The sequence below is a fragment of the Sebastes fasciatus genome, chromosome 19 (assembly GCF_043250625.1).
Source record: "Sebastes fasciatus isolate fSebFas1 chromosome 19, fSebFas1.pri, whole genome shotgun sequence".
Lineage (NCBI taxonomy): Eukaryota > Metazoa > Chordata > Actinopteri > Perciformes > Sebastidae > Sebastes > Sebastes fasciatus.
In genome coordinates this window covers 24382159-24402564 of record NC_133813.1, presented here as the reverse complement: position 1 = coordinate 24402564, position 20406 = coordinate 24382159, and the positions used below count along the sequence as shown (strand labels likewise).

Below are 20406 nucleotides of genomic sequence, written 5' to 3'. Positions count from 1 at the left end.
AACAGAAGATTTGCCCTTTTGTTTGGTGATTATGATGTGAAAAAAATCATCAGGACAAAAAGCACAGCAAATCAACAATATTACCAAGCCTTTAATTCAGGCCCATCTTTTTCAGAAGTTTACCCATGGTGAAATGCTGATATTCGTGTATTGTGTAGGGCTGTACTGAATAGTTAAAAAGTTTTTTGCGTGATTTTTTTCCTTCGGTTTGAACCCAATATTTCTGCACGGTTGCAGATCAAGATCAGGCCACGATAATATTATTAAAATTATTTGTAGAGTTAGATTCCAGTGGGGGCTGCGTAGGATTGTTTCTTACTAATGTGACCCCAAACATTTCCAATAACTTCAGAGTGTTAAGTCAAAAAGTCAAGATTCACTGAAAAAAGATAGATGTAATAATTTTCTTCATAACAAGTTTTTCCCTAAAGAAATATTGTGCTTCAATCTATATCTGTTGGCGTTTAGCCTTTCAAAAACAATATTTTCACTGTTGTCAAAAAGTTTGCTCTCCTGCAGCACACAAATATAGGCCTGTATTAACAGGCAGTCCAGCAGCAATCTACGAGCACCATACATTACATTTATATAAACACAATAATTTTTTTTTATAAAAATATGATGACAGACATTCAAAGCTTTATTCAAAAACCTCAATAGAAGCTTCCAATGTTAAAATATGACATTCGGTACGGCCCTAGTATTGCACATTAGATCTGTAATGATATCGCACCATCCGGCTCACTGAAACTGCTTCTCCACAGGCTTGACATTAAAGTCTTTAAAAGATGCACTATTCTAATGACCACGCTTGCAGAGGCTACAGAGCGAGAGAAGTGAGTCACGATCCTACTTCCTGGTTAAGACCTTCATGTATGCCACCACCGAGTCTGTGCCAGGCAGAAGATGGATTCTGCAAGCAGCTGGCGAGGTGTCAGGCTCATCATGTCAAGCTAGATCAATTTCGGTTAAGAAGAAAATAGTCACCGACTGATTTCCATTTACCTTGTAAAGCTGTTAGTGCCAGTGCTATGACAAAATGCATTAAAAGGGGCCAAAGAACAACCTGAGGGACACCAGCAGCAGTTGTAGGTTCGTGCCAAGACCCTGAATGGCTGGCTGAGACTTGTCAACATGTGCGGACTTTGCTGAAAGGTTAAGGTTTGGAACTGCAAGCATGGAATGCGTCTTTGCAGTGGAAAACTTGTAAGAAGCTGAGACACGCCTCTGTAGCATCACCATATTACCCTCTATGAGGACAGCATAAAGGCTAACTAAGGCAACTGAGACCCTGGAGGAGGAGGTTGTAGTTACACTTGTAGGATGATGCTGCCATATAGGAACAACCCGATAGCAGAGAGAAAATAGTGTAGATACAAGTAATTGAGATGCAGACAAACGAGGAAATCAAGAAACAAGAAGCAGATGAGTCAAAACTTCACCATGGAAATCCTCAACAGAGTATGCAATTACAAGAGCAGGACTCAGAAGAGGCTGAAGTCCAGCAAAAAAAATTAGAATACAACAGCCTGAAACAAGTGGGAGCTGGCCGGGGACAGAACCCTCCCATGTGGTGACCCCCGATGGGCATGACCCATTATGTATCAAATCCTTGACCAAGCTATTTATGTGTTCCTCCTAACCGCATGCTGGGATATGGAATAGTCCCAGTAGAATTCCCACTATAAATTCATCCTTGACCAGTGTGTTTTCAGTTGGGTACACTTAACACATCATAGTCTGTTGTTACAAGGCCGTTATAGTCTGCCGTTGCAAGGCCATTGCTTTCGGTCAAGGCCATTACCGCTGGCCTCGGAAACCACGACCCAAGCAGGGCCGTCACAGAAACACATCCAGCAAATGAGATCAGTATGACCAAGATGGTACAGCTCGTAAAGCAGACTTCCAGCCTGATGCAGATCTTAAGCCAAAAGCTATATCAACCACTAAGCTTTGGTCAACTTGCAATATGATTGAAGCAACCAGTAATATTTGTTATGTAGGCCTGTTTATATTATCTTTCTACCTGTTTACAGTAGGGAGGCACTGATCCGACATTTTCAGTCCCGATACCGATAGCGATACCCGGTCTTTGGATATTGGCCGATACAGAGTACCAATCCGATACCAGCGTTTATTTAATAAACTGTATGTAAGCTGTAATAAGCTCACTGTGTGGAAGTGACTGGGATCATTCTTTTATGTGTAAGTCAACATCACGCGTGACATAAACATTGCTTTCCCTAACTTTGTAAAACAATATGTGACATAAATACATAGGTATATATTTATTTAATTGTCCTTTATTATTAAAATAATACATCTTACACCAGCAACTTGGTAAAAAATCGTAAAAATTAACAGGAATTACAATTCAAGCGTAAACATTTACAATGTAGTAACAAATTGGTCAAAACTTAAACAGGAATTAAAATTCCAGTCTATTATCTGTATAGTATTTAAACATAGAATTGAATTGAATAGATTGGCCCAATTGTCACCAATATCCGATCCAGCTATTTGAACCAGTATTGGCCTGATATCCGATCCAGTATCGGTGCATCCCTAGTTTACAGCAATACTTTAGTCAATGGAAACAAAAACAATCTCCCATTTCTTCGGCTTTTTCTAAAGTGTTACCTTACTCATAACTTACTCAATCGTTGATCTTTTTGTTGAGCTGAAGCCATTTACCTAGTATTTCCACACATATGGCCTTCCTCTGTTGGATGAATACTCTCTTGTTCCAAATGTGTACGTCTCTACAACCAATATTCCAAGTCCATCAGACACGTGCAACACGTGTCAAAACAGATCTTGACATAAATTAAATCAACTGGGCTCATTTGCCTCTGTAATCTTGGTAAATACTGTAACCGACTAAATTGAAAAAATTGAGGTGACGCAAGCATCGATCACAGATGGTTTGTGGCAGGCTAATTAAAATGCATTGGTTTTCCTTCAGTACCAGTGATGGTACATGTCCACAGCCTCCGTCCTTTCCACCCTACCCATTCATTGTCTATGTAAGCATGCAATGCACTCTGGTAGCGTGGTGGCACGATTCGAGAGACGGGGCAATCACGTTGGCCGCTCCTCATTTGCATAAAGTTGAGGTCTAGGCTACTTTATGCAAATCACTGGAAGGAAAGACCCGAGAAACTTTTACACTAAGTGTTGTCGATCCAAAATAATGACTGATTCAACAACTGCATGGCTTATTTCTTGCATAAAATGTTTTTAGAAACCCATTTCAGTGAACTATTTAAGAGAAGAAAGCCAAATCAGCCGCCATGTTTGGTTCTGGTTTAAAAGCTGGGAGCAGCAGCCCATGAGGGAAAGCGTTCGTCCAATCAGGTGCATCAAGCGTCCAATGCTGGGAAGCAAGGTGATCCCTCATGATAAAAAAAATGCCCCCGTGGACATGTACCATGAGGCCCCTCCACATTAGCAGTAGCCTTATCTGCATGTTTGTATTTTGTATTTTGACTTTCCTTGGCGCATGGTTGACATGAATGCTGTAATGCAGTTTAGAATCACCGCGTCAATGCATTCTACTCTTCTTATTTGACCGAGGTCTCAATTGAAGAGGCCAAAACAAAGGATTAGTAAATCTTAATGTGTGTACTATTACGCCCAAGCCTCCCACTTTGGCAATGGCAGACAACCCCCCCATCGGTGGACAAGTGAAATCAGAATAGGTCTTGTTAATGGGATTGTAGTGTTTTAGAAGAAGCCTATGCACTCAGCAGATAAGGGGACTGTTTATCCCGTTAATGTGTCACTTTAAATACATTAGGAGTAGGAGGGCTCCTGATTTTTTTTTTTTTTTGTTTGGCACTCTGCCTCACTAATCCTGAAGAGCACGCAAGGGACAAAGCATTTATAGATCCACACATAAATTACACTGTTTTTTTAGTGGGTTAATGATGCTTATTTCCTGGGGAAAACCCAAATAATATTTTGCCTTAATTGCACAGTACAATCTGCAAAGGGACATTTTTTTTATATTCATTTAAATAATTTAAAATCGAGATGACCTTGAGCAACAATGGAGGCACAGACACACACACATATAGTACATAGGCACATGAACAATAACACACAAGAGAGAATGTATTCATTGCTAATGAGAGATAATCCAAGGCCCACTGTGCCGCATCGGGCCGATGGCAAGCAGCTATTTGTTTATTCTATTTACACTGTCACAACAGTTTCCCAGAGGTCTGTTAGTCCCACTATAAAACAAAGGCTGGGTCTATAACCCATTGCTTACTATGCACTTGTCAATGTTATTTGAAAATATGTTTAGCAATGTTTGTGGATGGTTATGTTGGGATTTTTGTTTTGTAGTTTAAATATGACCTATTATGGTTATTTTTCAGGTGCATACTTGTATTTTGGTTTGCTGACATGCTTTAATGTTCAAAAAGCACTTTACTTTTCTCTTACCGGCTGTGCTGCAGCACTTCTTTTCACCCTCTGTCTGAAATACTCTGTTTAAGCTCCGGCCCCCCCCTCCCCTAAAGCCCAGTCTTCTCTGATTGGCCAGATGTCCCACTCTGTTGTGATTGGTCAACCGAACCTAACTTTTTGGACACCGCTCCAGCTCCGCTCTAACTAGCTTTGTTTGAGGGCGTGCTAAAACTAGCTGCTAGGCAGAGTATGTTACTTGGTGACATCACCACTTTATGGAAGAAAAGGCGGGACTTCAAGCGAGGCGTTTCAGGAAGTTCGGGAGCAGTGTTTCTGTGGTTACATGCACAAAAAAAAACATATAACATACTAAAGGAAAGGGAAAAAGAACAAAAGCATAATAGGTCCCCTTTAATTTTAGTTTAGTTTCTTTTTCTCTGTGAAAATGTCCTCACAGAAGCATTATGCACTGTATGGCTTTGACCTTCACTTAACTCCTGGGATTTTTATTAGGGCTGTGCAATGACACACATCGATACAACATGTATCGTGAAACAGGAGTTACGATCCAATGTATTGCAATATATTGCGATACTTGCTTTTAATTAATTTTTTTTGGAAAACTGTCATAGTATAAAGAACACTGGGATTTACATTTTTCACAGTCCCTGTAACATCCAATATCATAGCACTACTGAGCCCCTGTCTGCCACAAATCTTTTCATGTAAACTATTAATTAAAAATTGATAGTGTTTTTGAGAATCGATACAGTATCATGATACTGAAGTGTATCAGTATTTTCTTACACCCCTAACGTTTATTGGAGGAAAAAAGATCTGCTTTCTTTAAGACGCTCACTGCGCCTAATGCTGTTACCGCACGCCTTGGTTGTGTGTTCTGAAGTCATAAGTCACCTTCTCCTTCATGCTGGGAGGCTCACTGGCGGTGTCTCTGAAAATATGATTGGTTTTCTGTAGGAGGTGGTCAGAACGCAGTCCCAACAGCTGCCGCTGAGATTGAGCACAGTAGGAGTTAGCGTGGGTGTGGACATCAGCGATAAGGCCCGAGTGGCACTGGCAGGGCCTCTCGTTAATGGGGGATCCTTCAGGGGACCCCACTAGGAATCTCCAAGGACAAAAGTCGCTCTCACTGTCTCAAATCTGGCAACAATCCTCCTGCATGTCTGTTTTCTTTGTCACACACTGTATGCAGAGCAAGAACCTTACAGATTTGGATGCATCATCCACTGTAAATACTTATAGGACGGTCTGTCAGTGACCAATTCAGACCACATATTTAGACGACATGTTCGTAAAGTCGGTGCCATTATATCAGGCACATTTAAACATCACAGAAAAATGGTGTTAAAATATCTTTTTTGAGCAAATGAGTTTCATTCATGAACTTCTGTAATTTAGTGGCTAGTAAGATAATCAGTTTTTGCGTGAGTGACATTTGATCTTGGGAAATGTCAAGTGTAAAAGTGTATAAAGTGGCCTCTGCAGTGGGAAACATGAGGGGAAGAGAGGTGGAAAACAGGTCAACTACAGACAGGTGTTGAGTCAACAGAATTGGATCCCACAGTGCTGATTGAGCTAGGAAGTATAGAAACAGCAGTGTACAGTTTAGACGGCCGGGTGGAGGAGAAACATACTGACAGCTTTTTTTCTTTGCTTTGCTAGTTTTTGTTAATTCACAAATCGAATGGTCAATATAAATCCCAGTACTATAGATGTTAGATTAGCATTAAAACTCTTATAAAGCTTAACATATCTTTTAATGTTACGACTCCCCTTGTTTTGTGTATTTATTTGTGAATGTTAAACCAGAAATGAAACGCCACAGAAACAAGAGCAAGGTGGGAGAACGGGTCATACTTTTTTCCAAAGCGTACCACAGTTTAGGGATGTCATACCTTCGCCCAATGCTCATTTTTTTACTGAATAGAGCCTGAACCCATCATGATGTAAATATCAATGGCACCTCCCGTGTGGAAATCAGCAGGACGAGAGCTTCTTAACGTTAGCTGTTAGCAGCAGGGCAGTTGCACAGTCCTGCACAAAGCTAACAGCTTACGTTAACTAGCTTTCATCCTGCCGATTTCAACACAGGGTTTGTTTTGTTTGCAATATGGCATTATCAGGGAAAAAATAGGATCCCGACACATTTTCCATCGTGCCCGGGACTACGGGTACCTACGGTACTGTAGAAAAAAGTGTCACATTTTCCAAATTTTGGCATCAACTTCATACGGAAGTATTGGTTCTCGTGACATCCCTACCACAGTTTATTTGATTTTTTTGATTGAGCATAGGCCACCATTGTATTATTATATTGGATTGTTTTGTTGGGAAAATCAGAATTTCAAACATGTTTGACATTGGTGGTCCATCACAGTGGTATTAAGTATCATGCTTTCCACTCCTTTTGTTGATTACTAAAATCCAAAATGCCAAAATTCCCACCGACGTGAAGATAAGCTAAAGTGGTTCGTATTCAACTTTTGCATGGTCCATGTCCATTTCCTTCTTCTTTTCTCCGTCATAGTTTCTTTAGCTTCATGGGGATCAAATGTTGGGATTTGTGTTCACCGACTTAATTTGGGCAGGTAATAACAATTCAATTTGAAGAACTAAACTAAAACTGCCTGAAAATGTGGGTACCTCCCTTCTTCCAAATGAACTCAAGTATGGATCATTGATGCTGAGAAAACAACAAATTCATGCGATACTGGAGCTAGACTGAACATTTCAATAGAAAAACACACCCATGTGTGGTATCCCATTGTGTGTTAGGCCGGTGTAGATAACACTGTTACATTTCCTGGAAAAAAGAAGAAAAAAAAAAAGTCTTGATGCATTTTTAATTGTGTTCATTTTCATTGGTCTTTATGTGAATGCCAGCTATTTCATTAGTGTTTGTAATGAGACATTAGGGTGGCATTTAGTTGCATGGGTGTTAAATTGGAAATGGGAACCTTGCATGCCTTTTTGTAGCTCATCCTGTATTTGCCTAAATATTCTATAGCTCCCATCAGGTCATTTTTTAAATGGTAATGGCACAGTTAGCATTTTGGGAATGGGAGGATATGCCATAAAGACCATTTAGTAGCTAATCAGGGGTGAATTTTGTTCAACCTGTTTGTTTTGCTGCTGATGAACAGTTTCTGTCGCCATCTGACGGTAGCGTGACATCAAAAAGTAAAAACGTGCAGAATTCGCCATTGTCACAGGTGACTGTGATGTTTTGAGGCCGAATTTGAATGTCTAGGAGGTATGCTAATATTCGTGAACACTTTTTGATGAGTGTCAGACTGATATAAATCCCTTTTCTACTTTCTGTCTGCTTGTCTCTCTCTTTCATATATAGCCTCACCTCTCCTTTTTCTGCCCTTGCTTTCATTTTGGGCCCGAGACATTTGAAACCAATGAATCCATCCCTCATATGAATTATTGAATATTCATTTGCCATCCATTCTATAGCCGGCCTGATCAATGACATGTGGGGTTGCAGTCGGTGGAAGACGAATGCGTTACGCCACGTATGTAATGACAGGCGGCAAAGTGCCTTTAGGGTGCCAGCTTTCATCGCAGTAAACGTTGATGACACGGGCTTGTTGCCGAGCTGACAAACTGTCATGGAGCTGTCAGGCTCGCACAATCACTGACTCCGAACCGCTATGATCACCTTTAAACTGATGAGAGCCAACCTTTCGGGAACGCGTGTTGATGCGTGGGTGGGCAGGAGACTCTGTACTGTATGTATATGCGTGCATATGTTTGTCGGCTCTTTGACAATATATACAAATTCAGGAATTTGTACTGTTTTGAACCCACATTTCCTCTCCGTCAGACTGTTGGAGGCAGTGCAACCTTGGCAGTGATTATCATTATCAACACACAGCCTGATTGTGCTATAATTGGTAGTGATGATGTTGAATGCACAGTAATGTGAGTATCTTCCAAACACTACCATCTCCCTAGCTGGAAATAAGAGCACTGAGGATTGAATTGAAGATGCAGTCAGGTAATACGCTGGTGATGGTCCATTGACGCTGAAGTAGATTTTGTCTCTGTGGGCTCCGAGACATTCATTTCAAATGAGTTCCAGCTGTGATTCAGAAAATATATCCCAAATCCCAATAAAATCACTAAGGGTAATTTCCCCCATTGTTCATGTTCAGTGGAGCAGCTCCAAGATTTGTCTCTGGATGACATCATTACCAGTCCTTTCCCTGTTGCTCAGTGTAATGCTGAACGCTGAAATGTCAGAACAGCAAATGCATTCAGTTTTAGGGTGGATTTTACTTTTTAAAGGTAAAGTGTGGAGGATTTGGTGGCATCTAGTGGTGTGGTTGCAGATTGCAACCAGTGGCCTACCTCTGGGTCTTCTTTAATACAGCATGATGTTATTTTAGTAAATTATGGTCCCATTTAGAGTCAAATATACAATAAAGCAGGGTATACTTTAGGGCTTGGCTACCTTGTGGTTGAACAAACATTGTAAACATGAGTTTATCGTATCAACCGCTAGTGTCAAGTCTTCTTCAATACAGCATGATGTTCATTTAGTAAATTATGGTCATTTCAAATTTGACCATAAAGCAAGGTTTGCCAAAGTGCGTGGCAACCTTTTGATTGACAGGTTGCTACCACGGCGTTGTCCGGTCTGGGAGTTGGCTGTGTTTTCGTCTTACAATTTGAACCCTTTCACAGTGTGATTTCAGTTCATGAAAGTTATTTGTAACATTTTTGGTCACCTGAAAATGTCTTATGGAGCATTCGGTTGTAAAACAAAATAGTAACGGCCAAAATGCCAAACTCGAAGCTTCAAAACGGCAGTCCACAAACCAATGGGTGACATCACGGTGACAACATCGACTTCTTTATGATTGTAACCAACTGATTACCCCTCCGCTCACTACTCCCTTTCCAAGACTACAGTAACGTGAGCCGCCAAATGCAAAACAGTGGTAACGCCATTCACCTCACCCAGAGGCCATCCTTACCATAATAACCCAACTTTAGGAGCAATGCAAGTCAGACGGCGGCTGGCGGTACCACGGTTTTGCACTCTGCGGCTCACGTTACCGCAGTTTCACAAGCCTGTCGGAGAACTATGGTGGCGTTCTGGTACCTTGAAGTATGTTGTGTACTTTGTGGGTCTCTATGATCAATGCTTTCCTAATTAGGGTTGCCTTTGTTTAGTTCCAGAGTGCAATTTGCATCTGCTAACAGTCCAGTACAGGTTTGATAGAGCTGGCAGACTGCATGGATTTGGAAAATACAGCATTGGTTTATCTGTAAAAGTCACAAACAGATGTATGCTACTCCTCTGGCGTCCCCCCCGCTGCTGATTCAATTTCACTGATTAAATCCTGAATTGATGCATAGAGGTGCTTAGGAGTAAAACATTGTCTTTGGTGTTTTTGCAGTGGACAGGTTTTTACACCCGATTTGACTGGCATCAGACCATTAAATAGATATCAGTTGCTGTACGCACCATACATATGGGTCAATAGGGGCCTACTACGCCTACTATGTTTTAAGTGAAAGTTAAAACTAAGGCCCTGTTCACACCTGGTATTAACATGCATCCTCAGTGATCCGATCACAAGTGGACAGCTCTAAGTACAGGTGTGAACGCACTCTAGATGCATTGAGGACGCATTGAGGACACATCGAGATCGGATCTTTCGGACCACATTCAGAGGTGGTCTGGGCCACATATGACCACATTCTTTCAGCAGTGTGTACACGAATGTGTCCTGGCCACATTAAGGGCCGCCTACTCATCGGATGTCCAGCTGGGATCCGCGGGATCACCGCGCCCTTCAGGTGAATAAACGGGCAGACACGGGCGCTTTTCAGCCAGGAAACGGCCTCTGTGCTCTACTGTATGTAGACTAGGCATGCAAAGTGCATTATTATCATACTGTCGGAGATGTGTCAGTGTTTTTGTTCCGCTGCTTTGCGCGGAGCTGACACCCGACCGTCCGCCCGCCTGTTCTCTGTCCTCCCTGGCTCTCTGGAGCGCTGTACCCCGCTGTTGTCCAGCAAAAGCAGCGTTGCCGGCACAATAACCTTTTATTTTGATGTTGATACAATGTACCAGAATTAACAAAAATGTAGGATATTACTACTGACATTCATGTAATATTACGTCACAACGGCTGCTATTAGCCATGTGTTTACTACGTGTTTATTTGCATATGGCTCGGGGAAGTGAGACCGGATCACAAGTGGCCACTGAAGACGCATGTGGAGACGCATGTTAATACCAGGTGTGAACAGGGCCTATCACGTTGTAAAACTGAATGAAATGTTACATTTTGAACACAATCAAAAAGGCTTCTTTAGGTTTCGGTAACAAAAATACAACTTCTTTAGGTTGAGGCAAAAAAAGCAAAAAACCCCCAAAAAAACAGGTTTAGGCGAACAAAAACGCTTAGCTTAGTTTAGGGAAAAACATTGCGTTCTGAATTAAAATAATTGCTAACACAAAGACAACTACACGTTGTTGGTTTCACACTGTCTACACTACAACACCTGACGTCATAATTACTCATAATTACTATGGTCGAAAGAGGTCGCTGTCGTGTTTTTTATACCGTCTTTCGGTGACCTACCATGTGAATAGAAGATAAAACCTACTAGTGGGTGTAGTAGGCTCCTATTGACCCACATCTATGGTGCTTATAGCGACCGATAATGCCTATTTAATAGCCTGACAACCGTGAGCAGCAGCATGAATTTAGGAAGCCAGTATTCAGGGTTAGGTTTGTCTCTGCTATGTGGCAGCTCCCAAGCCTCTGTGTTCTTACTCAGTAGGTTGTGGGCAACCTCATCTCATCAAATATCCAACTCTGGGAGACTGTGCTAAGTGAAAATCACTCTTTGCTCAAGGCAACATTTAAAGAAAACCTCAGTGCAAACTCAAAATTGAACTCAGCACTTCTAGCCAAAACCTTGCAAATGGTGAAGAAAAGATGAAAGATCTTAGAGGAGAGACAGCTAAAAGAAAAGGGATTAAGAAAAAACACAGTAAGAGCAGGAAGTGAGCGCTTCTATTTAGAGTTCTGCTGACATTGAGTGTTCAATAGATTTTCACTTGTATCTTAAGTACCTGCAGAGAGGACTTAGCAAAGAGTAGGAAGGGTTTATCAAGGATTTGGGCCAAGCTTTCCATATCTTTGTGACGACTGTTATGCAAACTTTATGTAAAGTGAAAAGGGACTAAAACCAAGGTTGGCACATTTGTTGTTACAGCTTTTCTTCCTCAGTTTTATCTTGAACTCTTCCACTAACTAATAAATGATGAAAAGAAAATGATAGGGCTGCTGCTTAAACATCGATGATCCGTAAAATCAGTTGAGAAGCTCCCCGAGCCTATTCTAATTTTTTTCCAGCTGAATCACGGCCCTTTTTTTTTTTAGCGTCACTGTGCACAAAGCAACGCAGGATAACAGCACGGCAAGCTATGAACTTCTACAAACTGAGTCTTGTCTCAAAATGACCTTACTACAAAGGAAATGGAAGAGAGTGATGAAAGTGTAATGCGGAGCGACGCAGATCAGCATGACTTGTTTCAGTTCGCCGCTCCGCCACCCCGCGAAACTACTTGTGAAGTCACTTTGAACCACCAATTCACTCACTCAATAAAGAAAAGCTTTCACACTCGGCCAAAGAAGAAAGAATTAGGAGAGACGTTTAAAGTGTGCACAGTATTCAGCATGAATTTGTGAAGATGAGGGTACAGTATATTGTCCAATTTTGAACTGATGCATTCACAGCTTTGCTTTCAAGGGGCCATAGCAATGGATTACATCATGTATACTTTACATTACTGCTTGTATATCTGACTTATAACTATTTTCAAAAGCATACGATACAGTCAAAATTAAATTTGTTCTCAATTCACTACATTATGGTATAAATATAAACAAGGCTGTCAAAGTTAATTTAATAATAACAGAAATTAGTTTTAAACCCACTAATTTCTTGTCTTCTTCTTCTAGTCTTCTGGAGGTTGTACCGGGCTCAGTATTAAAGCTAGAGTGAATATACTGGTATCATATCATATGAAACTAGAAAACGTAAGGAATCCATTGGTACTAACCATGACATTCTAGCTTGTTGCAAAGGAGGTTAAATAACGCTCCAAACTTGCGCAAAATTTTGGCGAGGAAAAACTGTCATTGCCATTTTCAAAGGGGTTCTATGGTTACCTACGAGTCTCCCCTTTACAAACAAGCCCACTTTATGATAATCACATGCAGTTTTGGGGCAAGTCATAGTCAAGTCAGCACACTGACACACAGACAGCTGTTGTTGCCTGTTGGGCTGCAATTTGCCATGTTATGATTTGAGCATATTTTGTAATGCTAAATGCAGTACCTGTGAGGGTTTCAGGACAATATTTGTCATTGTTTTGTGTTGTTAATTGATTTCCAATTATAAATATATACATATATTTGCATAAAGCAGCGTATTTGCCCACTCCCATGTTGATAAGAGTATTAAATACTTGACAAATCTCCCTTTAAGGTACATTTTGAACAGATAAAAAAATGTCCAATTAATTTTCAACTAATCACGATTAAACATGGACAATCATGCGATTAATCACAATTATTTAAATCATTTGACAGCCGTAAAAATAAACTAATTGGACGGGCTAAAAAATAGTTTTAAACAATACAGGCAATACACCACAGTGGGAATTTTGTTGTCCTTTTGCGTTAAAGTCAGTCATTGTTGCATGCAGTTGTGACCAGCAAGGGACTGATTTGAAACTTGTCTCTTTGGTGCATTTTGACTCTCAAAAATCTGGATATTTTGAGTTTTTTCTTTGAAACAGCAACCTTTTTTAATGCAAGAAAAAGGGGGAAATGTGTATGATCCTTTTCTTTACATCCTTGAGGCTCATCATTGCAATGTTTTTCAGCAATGGCAAAAGAGTCGAGCAGTACTATTACTATAATTAACTTCAAGTTGAGTGTAGGTTCGCTGATGATATTTTCACATAGATTTTTGTTGACTGAAATTCATTTAGAACCTCCGTACTGTCACACTGCATGTTAGTAGGGATGTACATATATATTGTTTTGTGATAATGTATCGATTCTCAAAAACACTGTATTGATTTTTATTTAATAGTTAACATGGGAAGATGAACTCAATCAATACTTTATTTCATTTGCAAAGATATGTGCCCTCTCAGTGTGCCTGCCCTCTCAAAGTAGTGCTATGATGTTGGATGTTACAGGGACTGTGATAAATGCAAATGCAGTTTCCACTGTTCTGGTAAATTTATTTTACTCAGATTTTATGCATATGGTGGTGTGATCTTTATACTATGACAGTTTTCCTTAAAATTGTATTAAAAGCTATCGTCGTACTTACAGTATCGCAATATATTGGATTGTAACCCCTGTATCGTGATACGTATCGTATCGTCAGATTGTTGCCAATACAAAGCCCTACATTTTAGTGTATCCTTTGAAAAATGGTCGTCAGTATTGTAAAAAATACATTATTTGTAGTTAAGGCCTTAACAATGCAAACCCACCAGTATGTTCCCTTTTATAGATTCACATAAATGGAATATTCTGCAAAGCCAGTCTGCCACTTTTTTTGTTATTTGAGCAGCAGTATTGAATAATGTGCCAGCCACAATGTATTTTTGTCTCTCAATGCTGATAACCCATAAGAAAAAACACAGGTGCTTCATAAGTTATTTTACCCTGTAAGGATCCACGTGATGTGCCACCATTTCTCTATCATCCATACAGTTATTTCCCTGGTTCTGTGAAACGTTCACTATGGTCGTTCCTTCGGGTTGCCCTTGGACTCCGTTTGGGAGACACTGTATTGCTGACACCCTTGCTGGGAGCACGCTGGTGTCATTCACACACCTACAGTAGGCACATACGCACATTAATAATGTTCCTCTTAATGAATTACTAGCAGACCTTGAGGCCATACACCTATACCCCAGTACTGTCTGGCCAGGTGCCCAATGACAAGCCTCATAGCACAAAAGACAAGGACACACACCCACAATCTTTTTTGTCTTTAAATAGCATGCTTACTGAGCCTCCTCATCTACATAACAATCATACCAAGGCGGCCCTAGAAACTCTATTACTGTCCATCCATCCTGCATGTGATTTGCTTCTATTACTGCAAGACTCGCTTCTCAGTTGTTTCACATGAAAATCACTTTTAATTTTGATCAAACCATGTGTCAGCGTTGTGCACAATCCGAGTTATTTAAAGCTATCTGGAATACACACATACTGTAACGGTAAAGCGGCAAAGTTTCGAGGTGAATTTGACAGGAGCTTGATAAGCTCTGTTTAAAACAGTAGCAGATGGCGGGAGGCACCTCGCTGTTGGCCCAGCAGACAAAGCTTTATCTCCTGTCAAGGTGAAAGGTCGAGGAGTGTGTCTTCAGCCCCGCAGATTAAACATAAAGAGTTGAATAGCCAGCAGTTATGGCATTTACGAATTTCACACCCTACAAAATTTTACCATAAGCTGCAGTCAGCAAAAGTATAGAACTCCTCACCGTTACAGTAAGGGAAGGAGGATGTTTAAAGTGTACTTTCAGAATGGAATATAAGGTAAGATAATGTGTATATTGTCTTAATGCTTGAATGATCAATGAGTGTATAGTCAAAAAATTATTTATTGATTAATAATTAATGTATCAGGAAAAAAACAAAACAATATTTACCGGTTCCTGCTTCGCACATATTAGGGTTTATTTCCTCTGACAAACGAGGTGAAGACAACACCATAGACTGGACATGGTGCTGGTCATTTTTCACTATTTCCTGACATTTTATAGGCTAAATAATCCATTGAGTCATTAATTAATTAATTACAATAATCAGATTGATTAAGGAAAAGGATGAAGGGAAGTAAAAGGAAAATGACTGATAATTGTAGCCCTACAGTGACTATATTTAAAGGGGACCTATTCTGCTTATTTTCTAGAAAAAAAATGCTTAATTGTTCTCATACCGGCTGTGCTGCAGCACCTTTTTTCACCCGTTTCCGTTCCCATTTCCGCTCCAGCTCTGCTCTAACTGGCTTTGTTTTGAGGGTGTGCCAAACTAGCCACTATGCAAATGTGTTACTTGGTGACATCACCACGTTACGGAAGGACAGGCAACAATTCAAGCAAGGCATTTCAGGCAGTTCCAAAGATCCCAGGGGGTGCACCAGGGTTTTTCTGCTCTGAGGTTGTCAAAATTAGATTTGCACATGAATAACTAGCTACTTGGTAAGCTTTTTAAACCTGGTATTTCTGCACAGTTACAGATAAAGATCAGGCTACATTACTATTATTAATATTTGTAGAATCATAGTCCATTGGTGGCTGCGTAGCCACGCTTGCCTGTGGCTACACTGTTCAGACTCAGACTCCAACACAAACTACACGGAAGCACCAAAACCGCAAAGTTGTATCTAGTGAAGCCCGTCTGTTAAACAGTGTTGGCGGCGGTCGGAGGACACGGGGGAAACCGTAGCTTTGGTCTCCAGGGCCGGAGTCTCTGCTGTACTCTGCTCCGCTGCCTGCTTGCCTTCACTCACACACCCGCCTGTTACTCGCTTCACCTCACCTTCTCGCGCGCTCACTCCACACTACAGAAGAGTTAGTTTAGCTCTGAGAATATCTTGTGAATGTACAGTGGACGTTTGTGCAGAAATAAATGTTGCAGCTGCTCCAGACCAACAGAGGTTTTCCGTGTCTTGTGAAGTGACGGGGCTCCGCAGCGAGAAACATTATCGTCTCCGATCGGGTGCCGGTGTCTCACTCCGGCCGCAGTCGGAGACAATAACGTTTCTCTTCCTGCTTCAGCCCCGGAGGCTGAAGCAGCGGGGCTGAGGGAGAAAAAGCCAACACTAGGATCAGCATTGATTCATGGAGAGACCTTTGTCTGGTCAGCTAACATTACTGCCAAGCAGGTGAAATATAGAGTGATATTGTGGTTTTAGCTGACGTGTGTCGCCTCACTGTTTTGAGTGATGCTCGTTTATGTCTATTTAGAGCGAGCAAGCGCGAACCCGGCGCTGACTTTCGTTGACTTAACAGCCACAGGTGCCGATGTTAACAAGCATTTCTGAAAGTTACAAACAGTCCCTTTAAGTCATTTTTAAAAAGAAAATAGATCATATGATGTATCTGCATTCGCTCAGTGAATCCGTCAAGACGTCATTTCTTAATTTCCGTTGACAAAACTGACGAGTTATATTCATTAAAGAAAGTTGATTTGATAAAATCAGTGTAAGGGTGATGACGTCAGAAAATATGGGTGGGTGGGGGAGCTCAGATTTTCTTAGATACAATTGTCTGTGGAGCAGTTCCACACTTTATACCCTATGACATCACAAGTTTTAGTTCAGTTAGTTTAGTAGTTTTAGACTCTTAGACCACATGAATAGCATGAATAATGAAAATGGGCGCAGTTCCCCTTTTAAGTATGTTACCTACTAGTTAATAGAGCATTATAACAGGAGGTCTATACCTAGTGTTAGGAGTTCTGTCACTTTCTGAGAGGATGTCTGTTCCGCGTGCTCCCTCCCTGCACCTTAGGGCCCGTGCCACCATTGAGCAGAGCGCACACAACCCTCCCCTGCCGTCCACGTCCTCTGACCCATGAGTCAGCGGGTTAATAACCAGCCGCACCGAAAGCCATTTGTCATTTGCTACCTGCCGCTGATAGGAGATGTCAGCAGATGTCTATGCCCTTGTCACCCAGCCGCATGACAAACACTGTATCGAGCGTCACAATCTGAGGCTCCCCGAGGCTCCCTCGGTACTCCTCCACTGAACAACCACTCCCACTTGATAGCATTAGATTCTTGTGCCATGATCCATATCGAGATAAACTGGTGATCCCCCTCCGCTCTTTTTCATCTCCTTTTTTTTTTTTTTTTTTCATCGCTCCATGAATTGCAATTGGGTCTGTTATTTTTTATTTTATTTTATTTTGCACATTTTTTCTCTATCCTTTTTGCTTTTAAACGTTTTCCAGCTTTCCTTTGATGTTTGATACTTAAAGCCAGCACTGGCCTGGAGCGAATGGTTTCATATTGGTACAAAACGTAAGACTATTCATGCAGATAAGCAGAGTATGTTGAATGGTGGGACAGCATTACTACACCTGCTTTGGACACATGAATTTAATCAAGCTTTATATATTAATTGTATTCCCATTTGTAGAGTTTTTGCGTCCGACAAAAAAAGAGAACTGTAAACAATTGGACAGGAATAAGCCTTCCCCGTTTATGACTTTTATAATTGAAATGCTGTATTGATTGTGATGGCTGAAACATTTGTGATGCTTGCCAATTATGCATTTCGCATTTAGAGACATTTCTCACTAATACCATGGGTGAAAAAAAGTTTCCATCATGAAGATTTCATCAAAGCAGCTCAGCAATGCAACGGCTTGACAGTAATTCTTCCCGAGCCGGCTGCACAAACGCACAGAATTATGACAGGCTAAGAAGTGTGTCCAGCCATTCAAGAGTTCAAGGTTTCTAGTTGCAGCACAGTGTTGATGAAGACCGAGCACTGCCCCTTGAATACTAATGCACAGCCCGAATGGTCGCATTACAACTGTTGTTTATTCCTCACAGACTATTTAGTTTTCACACAATAAGGTTAGGAAAAATCAACTTTAACAGACAGTTTTAAATGTTAACTTCTCATTACACTTTGTTTCTTTTCCCTCTCTCCTTCTTCTTCTGTTCTCTGCAGAGATGTCGGGTACGGGAGAAGATATTTCTCAGGTGCACTGGAAGCAGCAGTGGTTGGAAAATGGTACGCTGTACTTCCATGTGTCCATGACCGAGTCTGAGCTTCTAGCCCAGACGACACAACCTTCAGCCCGGGAGCCTGCTCACGCCCTACACGAACACATGCATCTGCTGCACATCTCAGTTATGGTAAGTCATGAACACCTACGCGTAAGAAATGTGGTCGTAGATACAGTATATACATAGAATCCGTGGTTGCTGGGGTTTGGGCCTTCTTCTCTCTGAAGATCTTTATTATGGAATTACGTAACTTACAGTTTGACACTCAAAAAGGAGTGTTGTGTTGTGTCGCAACGAGAGTGTGGACATTTTAGTCTGTATAAGAAAAGATCTTCCCATTTGGTGGTTGTCATATGAATTTATGTAAGCAAGCTAACCACTTACTTACCAAATTGTTTTTCTTTGTTTTCTTAGCAAGCTAACCACTAAGAAAACATTGCTAGTGCGCTTCTCACAAAAGCTCCTTGAGCTTCTTTCTATCTTAGTTATAAAGTGCTTTTTACTCCCCCATGGCATTTTGTTTTCAAGATTATACATTATTCAATTCAATAAAGAGTCATTGAAGAGGAGGAAAAAAAACAAAAAACACAAGAATTCACTGTTTAAAATGTTGGTGTGACCTTGTCTTTACCAGTGGGCAACATCTGGTTCTGAAAAGTGAAGCCAATGAGGAAGTGCCGTAAAGGTCCCATAATGTAAAAAGTTATATTTTCATGTCTTTTATAACGTAAAGCAGGTTTAAGTGCTATATAAATACTGTGAAAGTATCAAAACACCCAATCCACAGAGAAATACACACAGCCCGTAATCAGAAATTGTGCGTTTGAAACAAGCCATTAGGATTTCTGTCCATTTGTGATGTCACAAATCTACAATATTTAGACCATTTCACAGTTTTAAACGTACACATTCTAAATGTGTCCCAGTTTATTTCCTGTTGCAGTGTTTGTGAATGACATCAGCTGACAGGAAGTAAACATGGACCCAAGCTGTTGCAATTCAGTTGCAATTCCGTTGAAATGCACTAAAATGGAGCGTTTCTGATAGAGGGTGTATACAGGTATATTCAGACAGACAGTATGAGGAAAATAATATGTTGTTTGAACATTAAAGCATACAAACATGTTCCAGTAGAAACCCAAAATACAAGTATCAACCTGAAGATGAGTGTGATATGTCCCCTTTAAACTTGCATTCTTTCTTATAGCCAGCAAGAGGCGACTCCTCTGGTTGCAAAAAGAAGTCTGATTGTTTAGAAGTCTATGAGGAAATGACCCTACTTCTCACTTGATTTATTACCTCAGTAAACATTGTAAACATGAGTTTATGGTCTCAATCGCCAGTTTCAAGTTTTCTTCAATACAGCATGATGTTCATTGAGTAAATTGTGGTCCAATTTAGAGTAAGATAGTTGATAAAGCAGGGGATGCTTTAGAGCGTGGCTACCTTGAGATTGAGAGTTCGCTACCACGGCGTTGTCCAGTCTGGGAGTTGTCTGTGCTTTCGTATTAGAACTTTAACCCTTTCACGGTGTGTTTTCTGTTCATGAAAGTTAATTAGAACACTTTGGTCTTCTTCAGCATGTGCCATTTCTGGTTGCAAGAAACCAAGATGGCGACGGCCTAAAACCAAGATGGTGACGCCCAAAATGCCGAACTCGAAGCTTCAAAACCGTAGTCCACAAACCAATGTGCGACTACGTCCACTTCTTATATACGGTCCATGTTCTTTACTCTGATGTTTAAAGTGGCGTCCCACCACCAGATATGTTTAAAATGATCTATTTATAGAGTGGCAGCGTTGTATATATGTTGATGCTCCTGTTAATCTTGTGTTGAGACACCTTGGGGGTGATAATGCACTTTAGATAAGCACGGACTGCGTGCACTCCGTTCTGCATAATGAGTGTGGTGATTTTTCACAGCGTTTGTCCTCCCCAGCTGGTATTGAGGAAGCGTTGGAGTTAGCGGTGCTGATGCACCGAGTGGAAAAAGAGTAATGACTTTGTTGACAAGACGTCTGGTGTGTAGGTGAATATCTCGAAATGTCAAATCAGTGTGGTAAAGGCAGAGCTACAGCTGCACAGCTTAGGCAGTGATGCGCCTCTCGGGGTATTAGTTGTCGCTGATGGGATGCTGTCAGGGTACGGGGGAG

The 20406-nt window shown here is 40.9% G+C and overlaps 1 protein-coding gene across 1 annotated transcript in view; it reads left to right on the top strand.

The window, feature by feature from the left end:
* astn2 (astrotactin 2) overlaps positions 1 to 20406 on the top strand; it is a 395991-nt gene that overhangs the window by 49124 nt on the left and 326461 nt on the right. Inside the window, exon 2 of the mRNA XM_074618826.1 lies at positions 18194 to 18381. Within this exon, the coding sequence (XP_074474927.1) occupies positions 18194 to 18381 (188 nt within the window). The remainder of the gene's footprint in view (positions 1 to 18193; positions 18382 to 20406) is intronic.